Source organism: Papaver somniferum, unplaced genomic scaffold (assembly GCF_003573695.1).
Source record: "Papaver somniferum cultivar HN1 unplaced genomic scaffold, ASM357369v1 unplaced-scaffold_128, whole genome shotgun sequence".
In the NCBI taxonomy this organism is placed as follows: Eukaryota; Viridiplantae; Streptophyta; class Magnoliopsida; order Ranunculales; family Papaveraceae; genus Papaver; species Papaver somniferum.
In genome coordinates this window covers 9,597,463-9,607,771 of record NW_020621936.1, presented here as the reverse complement: position 1 = coordinate 9,607,771, position 10,309 = coordinate 9,597,463, and the positions used below count along the sequence as shown (strand labels likewise).

Genomic DNA, 10,309 nt, shown 5'->3' with positions numbered 1-10,309 from the left:
CTTAGAGCAATCCGCTCCTTTAAATCTTGATTTTCTCTGGCCAAAAGTGCTACAGCTTCTGCGTAAACCTGTTGGTTCCTTTTCAGTTTCTCGAGCTCAGCCATTAGTTGGTGTGATTGGTTGGACCCCTGATTGGGAGTCCCCGCACGTGCCGCTACAGCCGTGGCGCCGCCCTCCTCCATGGTCTGTACTAAAGGTAGCAGGGGTTCAACTTCTGTTGCTGGTGTTTCCAAATTGGAGTGAGCGCCCCTCTGCGGTGCCCGAGCCGCCGGTATGGTTTGATTCTGGTTATTTGTTAGCGGCATTCCAAAGGTTAGCAGATGCGCGGGTTGGAATGTTCTGGATTCATCCACCCTCTCCCTTGGTTGGTTAAGTTGACTCATGGCGAAGGTATTGCTAGCCTCCGCAGCCTTCGGGACTACCGCGGCTTCCCCGTATTTTATCGTTGCTGCTCTGAGAGCCGCCATTGCAACAGAATTAGCGTTCATGGGTGAAGTGATTTCAGTGGTATCCTGCCTTCGATTGGTCATTTTAGTTTTATCTCCTTTCTGCTTGCTTCGGGTGATGATCGGGGTTGTCCGGGGTGTTTCTTTTGACAAAGCTTTGGATTTTCCTGCTTCCTGCGTCTTCTCCATCACGTGCCTTTTTGTTGACGAAATCTAGCGTAAACTCGCCTTCTTTACTCACAACACGTTCTCTGTAAAAGTTTATTCAAACAGAAACGGGGATGTCCGCGTGAAGCGGGTTAGTTGTCGAAATACAATTTTTCAAAAGCGGGTTTATTAAAGGCGATCTTTAGTATATATAAAAAAACTGAAAATTGTAAATCCGACGGATTAGGACAATAACCCATGCTTGGAACACTAACTCTTATCGAAGGCAAAAGGTGGGTTTTTGAATATAATACTGTTGACGAATGATCTATACAGTCAGAGCTGATAAAATCGAAGCAATCGTATGCCAAATTAGAATGAAATCACAGGACAAGATAAATCTTTTACCGGGACGAAGTCCCTGTTTCTAGCGCCAAATTGTGGACACACGAACTACGCGGGATCCGAATGCCCGCAATCAATTGTTAAAGTCTAAAGAGATTACGATGATGATACCCTGATGTGGGTTCATTGGCTCAAAACCCGCGGGTTTATCATGGCATCCTCCATCTTCCCCATGCGTAGCGATTATGCATGGGGTACAAATATAAAAGGAAAACAACATATATAAGTAAATGCATGCGGAACTAAATGAATGTAAAGTGCTGAAATGTAAATAAGACCAAGGTTTACGTGGTTCAGCACTAAGGCCTACATCCACGGGGTTTGTTGTTCTGCTATATTATTCACGGTTACACGAATAGTTGAATGACTTGGGGTTTACATATTTCTCTCCACTATGGGATTCCTTACCTTTGCTACTCTCTTTCTCTCTCTATCTCTTTCCTGATGTTTTTTCGATCCCCCTCCCCCTTTGTGGAGATTGGGTATTTATAAGGTAGGAATGTGGGACCCATCTCTGAAGACCGTTGGAACCTTATCTTCTAGTGTCTTGTGTCTATCACGCAGAGGTCTGCGTTTCCCCCTCGATCCCGCGGAGGCATCTTCGCTCGTTCCATAGGTCGGTCGACACGTGCACTGCTCAGAGTGTTTAATGCGGGTGGTTGAGGGGTCTGCTCGTGTCAGACAAGTGTCTTCTGCCCCTGTCAGTACGTGTCAGCTGACCTTCTCCCCACCGTTGATCTTAGCTCCTCTTCTGGGGATGAGATAAAGCAACTCCTAGGGGTTTATTTGGTGCTTCGCGACGCATCGTGTTTTGATGTCTTGGCTTGCATGCTTTCCACGTACCTTTCTGTATACACGTGTCCGATGGTGAGATATATGTGTACACAATCACATGAGTTATAAAAGATCTGGGGTTGCATTATTCTCAATGGAACCTCTGAATGAACCCAACGGAATTAAGTTGGTCGAAGATGCTAAACAGTATCTAGACAGTCCGAATTCCTGTTGGCGAAATGCTTATAGGAATCTTTTTGCTACATGCCCTGCAATCCTCTTGGACAACGAGAAGAAATCTAGACTTGCATGGGAGTTAAGTGATTGTTTTCAAAAGGGTTCTGGTCGTGCTTCTTTTCCTAAGTGTGATTCTCGCGCTAAGATGCAGACATGTTGCAAGAAATTGGACGATTCAGCGCATAAAATATACCATGGATATTATCTTAAAACAGATTCGATATGTCATCAATTACAGTAAGTTCTCTGGTGAAATCAGTGTATATATCCTTGATTTTTCCATCTTGAGTTGAGTTTTATTTAGACTAACAATCGTTTGGGGTCATTGCAGGGCGGACGCATTTAAGGATGAAACAGAAAGACTTGTGAATGGCTTGAAGAAATCTGCAGAATTGGCAGAGGAAAAATTAGAAAACATCCAAGAGAAATCTGAAACTCTTGTGCAAAAATCAGATGAAATTGATAAGTCGATAACATCCTTAGATCGACAAACACAACTAGTAGCCGAGACTACAAAAACAGTTCAAAACCAGATGGATGTTCAATTAAAACATTCTAATATTGTCTTCGAAAAATCAAAGGAAATTGTAGCATCTCAATTAAATTTACTAGAAGGACAGTCAGATATGAGAACAGTGATGGCAATGCTTCATGAATCTCATGAGAACTTAAGCCATAATGTTGACAAACTAAAAAATGAGGCTGTAGAAATAGGAAAAGAAATTAATCAAGTTAGCAATTCAATGTCTATAAAAATGGAAAACCTTCAAAACAAAGCTGATGATGTTGGAAATGCCGTAGAGATTTCTTTAGATAAACAAAAACAACTTCTAGACGGACAGTCTACGGCACTTGAGCGGCTTAAATTCCAATCTCAAGCGCTGAAAGAAAGCGGGTAAGAATAGAATTACAACATATATATAAGAAGTCATTCAGCTAGATCCATCTTTTTGTTGCTGGCTAATCTATTTTTGTATTTTCAGGGCTACTTTGCAGACACTAGCTGATTTTAGTCGTCACCAGCAAGAAGAACTCTTGAAAGGCCAAGAACAACTTCGACTTGCTCAGGATCAAATAGTTGAAGAATCAAAATCCATATTGGCAGCTCAGGTACTTGTCCATCTTTAATTATATTTACATACAAGGTTTTTTGATAAAATGTTCAAATTGCTATTCATTTACGAATTCAGTAAACTATGTATTAATTTTTGACTCCTCTCTATATGTAGGAAGCATTCAGAGCGAAACAGGCTAACATGCTTTTGGAGCTGGACAGACACTTTACCTTGATTAACCGTATTTTGCTTGATACAGGTTTAATAAAAGCTTGTCTGTTTTACCCATTTGTGCTCTTTGTCCTCGGCGTGCTAACCAGTTTTAAGCGAACGCATCACACGAGGGGTTGGCTTCTACTAGGTATTTTTTTCTTGTCTTGGTCTTTTTTTTTTTCTTGTTGGATCATTTATGCCTATAAATATTTTTCTTGTACTTAAGCTTGTGCATTAACTGTTACAGGACTAGCAGTTACATTCTTCGTTGAAATCAGCTCCAGAATGTATTGGTACGGGTTAGATTTAGATAAACAAGTGATGATGGGTAAAAATTCGTTCTTAGTTGTTGCAGTTCTCAGGCTTCTGTACTCCGCTTTCACTTACAGGTAATTGCTAAGTCTCAAATTGCTTAAATGCGAAGTTATGTTTTATTTTCTTCTTTTGGCTCTTTACTGAGAAGTCTAAATTTGTGTTTTGGCAGGGATAAGAAAGTGCTAGACCATCAAATGATAATGAGCCTGATTGAGAAGCTTGGTGCAATAGAAGAAAGGACGAAACAGATGGGCTTGGAAATGGAGAGCACCGACGATGAAGATGATGACGATATTGATTTTTTAACTTGGATAGATGAAGATTTACCAGAAGACAACTGCATGGATCCTGATTTCATGTTGCCGGAAAGACTTGCAGAAAATTCAATTACAACAAGTTCTTTTTCAAGAAAATATGGATATGCGGCCTCGGCCCTCATCTCCGCCGATGAAATACATTCACAAATACTAGTATTGTCAAAATAATAAACTCTAATGTGTAAAAATAGCCTCCTCTGGAAATAGACTTCCAAAACTGCCACCCTTAATTGAAATATACAGATAACACCCTGTTGGGGTTTTATAGACATTTATATCCTTATTTAGAAAAGGTTCAGACCATATTGATTGAGTCAGCTACCACCTCAGCAATTAAATCTGGCAGAGTCAGCTACCAACTCAGCAGAGATATTTATCCCCGTCTTCTTGTTTTTTCCGTCAAAAAAAAATTTCACTTCGTGATCTCCGTCTCTCTTATTTCCTTCTTTCTCACCAGTCTTCTTTTCTTTCTCAATTTTCAAAGTTCCATCAATTTCTTCCTTCCATCAACATCTTCAGAGATTTCTCAGTTTTTCAATTTCGTCTGAGATTCAATCCGTTGCATACCCATTTCGTCATTTATGAAGAACTAATATATATATATATATATATATATATGAATATGGATTGAAAAAAGAAGGAAAAAAAGAGGTATGATTTAGGGTTTAGAATTATCTGTCATCAGTTTGAATTGAGGATTCAATTTTGGGTATGTATAAAATGAAAGTTTAATCGATTTCGTTATTTTAGGTAGATAGGAACTTAGTGCGGTTTGTAGAAGTAAAAAGAAGAGCAGAGCAAAGGATTGGGAAATTTTGATGTTTTCTAGATTATGAAACAGGTATTTTCATCAACTTCACTTACGATTTAGGGTAACTGAGCACAAAAAAAAGGTATGATTTAGGTTTTAAAATCTCATTTTTTCTGTTCATGTCGTTAGAGTATTTGGAACTGAGACAAATGAAAAATTTTGCGATTTATTCCGTGGAAATTAGTATTTTGCTTCAGTTTTGATTTTGATTTCTTAAGTTTTTCAGAATAGATTTTGTTTTTTTTTTTTTTGTTGAATTAGGGTTCGTACTTTCATCACTGTAGCTTGTTGTGAATGAGAAATTTTTATTTATTTGTTTTAAAATTAGGTGTATTATGTTGGGTTTCTCTCTAATTCTTGTTTATCGGATACTAAAGATTTTGTAATACTCGTGGATCCTGTGCTCAGAGATAGTTGGAGTTGTTACTTGAATCCTAGTTCAAAGCATTGGCGTGGTCCACCTAAGTTTAAGTGCAGGTAAAATTCTTGTCATTCAATACATAATTAGTACTCTTCCTTGTTTTCCTATGCTTTGTCATGGCCACCAAAAGCTTCATTGTTTTAGATTCAACAATAGCTCTAAATCATGAATTTGTGGATGGTTGTAACATGTTGTATGAATAACTATTTAACCACTGCTAGCTCTAAAAATGGACATTTTTCGGCTTAAATTACAAAATATATTAACCCAATCATCATATAATTAAGATAGAACCAAAATCCCAATTAAGTTACACTAGACTACTGAGTAGCGTATTCCTTTTACCTGCATATTCTCATCCCAACCTGCTAACAAGAGATCGACTTTGTTCCCATTGTTTTGTAAATTAGATTTGTTGTATGATTCCAACTTCATCAAATCGATTAGTTTTCTTAGCATAATTGGTGGCCTTTTTCTTTCCCTTGTTATTACCTTTTTCTTTGATAAATTTATCATCTACGTCAACCTAAAAACATTGGATATATATCATGTAATTTTCTGAAAAATTCTTATTGAGTCAAGAATTTATCAGACAATAAGAATCATATATAGTTAAAATTAAATGTATACCAACTCAGATAAGTTGGTAATCCACTGTAAATTTTCATTGGTGCTGTAATTGCTTTTGCTGCAATCTGTGGTATCAATCAGTAAGGGAACTGTCAGTAAGGCTTTCCCCGGTTACATGATAGTGGTAAAATTTACACGGATGGTATGATGGTGTTTGTTTGATACAACTTCATTCATGGGTTTACCATTTTAGGTTTTGCTATCATATGGTACTTGATATATTGTTTCAAAAAAACTCTCATACGTATTATTGTACACTGCCAATGGATGATCTTCATTCAATGTATGATGGCAGTTTTGGAAGCTTGTTTTTTGCACAAGTTGTAGTTTCAAACTAATCTAATAACCTCACTTGCGAATTGTTTATAATGTCATGATGAGCATGTAATTTTAGGTAGATAAAACTTAGTTTTTCTTAATCACTATAACTTTGTGTGCGGAGTGTACTTTGAGTAACTAAAGAATATGAATTACTACTATGTTATTACTAATCCCGACTATATTTTTTTTGTAGGTTCCAAGTTATGGGTGTAGGAGGGAAGAAGAAGAAGAAGTGTTCTCGAAAAGTGAAATCTGCGATTCATGTGGATGAAACAGTGTTATATGCCACTGTTGAGGACAAAAGAGTGGTATCTACATATGGTGTTGAAAGGTAGATAGGTGAAATTTAGCCTGTTAAGGCTAACCATTCATTTTATGTGCTCTGTCTGGTCATTTCATTTTTATTGCTGGAGATTCACATAAGATATTTCCTGAGTATAATAATCAGTAAAGCTCGAAGAGCTGAATACTTACTTTTAGATATAGTTTTGAATCTACTGGTTCTAATAGATGATTGTATGGTATATCGTAATCGTGCCACCGTTGAGCATTCCCTGTCAAATTCTGAATTGTATGCATTAATAGCCTAGAACCCAAGCTACTGCCTATCTGCTCACTATTTTAAGAAGTTAAATTTGAACAATAACAATAGTTTAGTTATTTATATATAAAAGAAAGTTAGATGCCTCTATGTGAATCGTATTTTTTCCATGTTGTTCTTTCTAGGTGTATTTGGTATAAGCCACTTGTAAATGGAAACTAGTCCGGTCATTCCTTGAGTCACTTTTACAACTTGAATATAGGTGGTTATTGGATCAGGTTGAATGTACATCTATTTATCTTTTTTTAATGTTCGTGCTTACCGCTCTCAAATACTTTATTCTAAGAACTTGTATGTTGTTATTGGTGTAACTATTTATTTCTATATTGTAGGATGTTTGTTCACCCTGCCAGGTACCGGGCTCATACGTGCAATGTAAAAACATACTCAAGCCCGAAGGTTTTGAAGTGGGGTGCGTAACCTGCTGTCTCCTGCTGAGCAAGATAAATTTATGTCAACTGCAATTGGCCCCTTACTGCAGCTTCCCATGCAAACGTGGTCTGGTTCCTTATTTCATTTCTTATTGGCTAGTAAGATCTCCACGGGTGATGAAGGTGATAAGGGTAACCGTGAAGAAATGCGAGTAATGGTTTGCGGAAAGGAACTCTCTTTCGGAAAGAAATAGTTTGCATTGATTTCAGGGCTTAGTTTTAGGAAGTCGAACAAAAAATTTTCTCGTCCCGCCACGAAGCCTGGTCTTAAGATGAAGCATTTCCCCGATGAAGGAAAACCAGCAACTGGAAAATGTTTGAAATTATATCTTTTTGGCAAAGAGGTGGATGAGGAGGAGGTGATAGACACGTTTTTGTATCTAATTTGTCCTCAATGTCCGTATTGTTGAAACTCTATTTTTGTACTAATATTGTGTTTTTATGTATTTTTAGGAAATAAACATTTTTGGAAAATTCGGCTCAAAAAGTTGATTTTGGCACCCGGAGGACAAGTGTTATTCGGACTCTTGCTTTTGGATAAGGGGTAACCTAATTACTAAGGGGCACCCCCAGGTCACCCCAAGGCAGCTGCTATTCGCACCCCTACTCTGGATAGGGGACTACCAGTTTCTTCCCCATTTGAAACGGTTTTGGCGGGAAATTTCTAAACAGTTCTGGCAGAATTTCGATCGTTAAAATGAAGGGGTTATGGGTTGATTCAATGGCTGAAATTCGGTATAGAGATGTGCTATAGGTTAAGGAACATAGTATGGGTGACATGATCGATCAAATTTGGCTGGAATTTTCGGTATGATTCACACACCCAAAACAGAGCACGTGTACTGTAACACGAGCAAAATTGAAGTTCTTGTGTGCATGGGGGAGTTCTGCTGGCGTTGGAAGAGTGTTGAGGCGTGAATAAGTCGAATGGGAGCGTGCAGGAAGCAAGTTGACGTGAGAAAATTCTTTAAATTGCAATTATTCTCTATTTTTGGCAGCGAGGAATAATCGAATTAAAGAGAATATATACGCAATCAATGGTCGGATTTTTGGCCTCAATTCACTATAAACTCGTACAATTGAAGTGAGCCAGGGTGTCGAGAGTGGGGAGGAGAAGAGAGGAAGCTGCAGAGGAAGAATCACCAATTCTCTCTGCTGTTGCTGCTGTTCGTGATGAAGATGAAGAACACGAAGAACGGACTTGCAAGAACCGTCGTTTATTGACAGTCGTAGTTACAACGCGCGACAACGACACTTCATCTTTTTATCGTTCCTTTTGTAACGGTTGAACAGCGCCTTTGCAACAGTTATTTCTGTTGCGATTTTTCTGTTCAATTGTTTTACTCCCTTTAATCAAATTTTGAGCTTTATACATGTATTTTGAGATTATGATTAATATGAGGAGCTAAACCCCAACACTGGGGCGATGGAGGAAGCCTTATTTCACACTTGGGTAATTATATTTAATTCTTTTCATGACTTTTGCATTAATTTTAATTGAAATTATGATTTAAATTAATTAGTTGTGATTTGATTTGATGGGTCATGCTTAGCTTAGATGATTTGATGTCCCATGCTTAACATTTACACCTAATATTTTGAGAATCTATCTTGGCAATAAATTAGAGTCGATATATTTAATATATTTTTCGAGCTATTATTGATAAAAGAATTATTATTTGAACCTTAAGAAATGAATTTGGCGGAATCCTAGTCCCAGTACCTCTCTACCAATTTGTCAATATTTTTGTATATAATTTTTATAAATCTAAAAATCCTTCACCTTCACAAGTCTTAGAGTTCGAACCATCCTTACCACTTCATTACTACAACTCCACGAAAAAACAATAATCATTTTGGCGCCGCCGACGAGGATTTGTTCTTAGGTAGAATTTTTAGGTTTTTATTATTTTTTTTTACTATTATTTGTTCCTTTTTACGTTTCTTTTTGTGTCTTTGATTTACAGGTTCGAAGTGGAATACTAAGGACTTGGGAACAAAAAGCTTAAAGCTAAAAGAGAAGGAAAAAAAAAGACATAATTTTTTTTTAGGATTTGTAAATAGGTTTTATTTTTCATAATTTTTGTAATTTTTGGACTTTTTATTTGGACTTTATTCTGGACAATTGGACTTTATTCTTTTTTTTAACCCTACGGAAGGGTATTATTAAAAAAATTAAAAAAAAAATTATATAAACTGTGTGCAGGGAAGGACGACGATTACTATATCGTCTCGGCCCCTCGGGTTCGTACATGACATAGGAGTCGTGGCCCGAGTCGACTTCAACGGTTCATCCCCCGTCTGGTACGGGAGGTAAGTCCATCGAAACACTCGCGAATCTACTGTCAGCGGGTTTACTGTATTCCTTAAGGTGATTCATTGATTGAGGACAAATTTGGACTGTTTTTAAATTCCTAGTAAAGGGCAAGGCCTGGCCAATACAAGATAAGGGTTCGGATTTCATCACCGCTCCCTTCTTGCCCGCCTTAGGAAAAAGAAACCTAACGCGAACCCAAGATTTAAAATTTGGAATAGAACGAGACTGATAGGGTAACGAGCTTAATAGGAAACTCGTTCGAAAAATATTGGTTGCTCTTTAAGCACACTTCAAAGTTCATGATGGTTTCTGTGAGTTGAATGCGTGACTGCGCCGCCTTCTAATGCGGTGAGGCCTTGGGTATCAAAGCTCTACTAAGCTTCCCTCTCCTCGATTCAACTTACATTAGCTCGGATTGATTCCAAAGGGGTGTGCTCAAATTTTAACGAATTCCTTTTCGAAGGAATAGAAGCTGGTCTAGAAAACAATCTAAGTGAAGCCATCATGCTTTTTGTTTGCTAGAAATCTTTAGGTTTGTTTTGGTAGAGTCGAGTCGGCCTTGTTTGTGGTTGTGTAGAATTCCCTTGCAATTAAGAATGTCGAACTGGTATGATAGAAGCCAATACAATGAGTATCGACCTGAATTTGAATATGGACATCATCAGTTTTATGACCATGGTGGGAATAGTAGTTGGGAACGCCAACCTTTTCAAGGTTATGGTTCATACCATGGTGAGCCCAATTATTATCCACACGCGAATTGGTCTTACGAGCAAGAAAATCAGGAACATTGTAGTATTGGTTACTCGTTCTTGGAAACTAGTCCTGATTATGATATTTCTGAACCTGTTCCATCTCTAGAAGAGAC

At 37.8% G+C, this 10,309-nt stretch overlaps 2 protein-coding genes across 2 annotated transcripts; both read left to right on the top strand.

Annotated features, from left to right (window-relative positions):
• The first annotated feature begins 1,890 nt into the window (after positions 1-1,890).
• LOC113331889 (protein GAMETE EXPRESSED 1-like) lies at positions 1,891-2,822 on the top strand. The gene is made up of 3 exons (XM_026578532.1): positions 1,891-2,246; positions 2,341-2,740; positions 2,811-2,822. Exons 1-3 carry the CDS (start codon positions 1,891-1,893, stop codon positions 2,820-2,822), a joined length of 768 nt encoding a protein of 255 aa, XP_026434317.1.
• Positions 2,823-3,265: 443 nt separating this feature from the next.
• Positions 3,266-4,124, top strand: LOC113331888 (protein GAMETE EXPRESSED 1-like). Its single transcript, XM_026578530.1, has 3 exons — positions 3,266-3,425; positions 3,525-3,666; positions 3,762-4,124. The coding sequence occupies exons 1-3, from the start codon at positions 3,266-3,268 to the stop codon at positions 4,075-4,077; spliced, it is 618 nt and encodes a 205-aa protein (XP_026434315.1). The 3' UTR covers positions 4,078-4,124.
• The last annotated feature ends 6,185 nt before the right edge of the window (positions 4,125-10,309 follow it).

Excerpts from the sequence above, each read along its gene's own strand:
- LOC113331889 (XM_026578532.1), top strand. The coding sequence starts at position 1,891 with ATGAGTTATAAAAGATCTGGGGTTGCATTATTCTCAATGGAACCTCTG. Across the intron at positions 2,247-2,340 it reads TCGATATGTCATCAATTACA|GGCGGACGCATTTAAGGATG; the intron begins GTAAGTTCTCTG and ends GGGTCATTGCAG.
- LOC113331888 (XM_026578530.1), top strand. The coding sequence starts at position 3,266 with ATGCTTTTGGAGCTGGACAGACACTTTACCTTGATTAACCGTATTTTG. Across the intron at positions 3,426-3,524 it reads GAGGGGTTGGCTTCTACTAG|GACTAGCAGTTACATTCTTC; the intron begins GTATTTTTTTCT and ends TAACTGTTACAG. Across the intron at positions 3,667-3,761 it reads TACTCCGCTTTCACTTACAG|GGATAAGAAAGTGCTAGACC; the intron begins GTAATTGCTAAG and ends GTGTTTTGGCAG.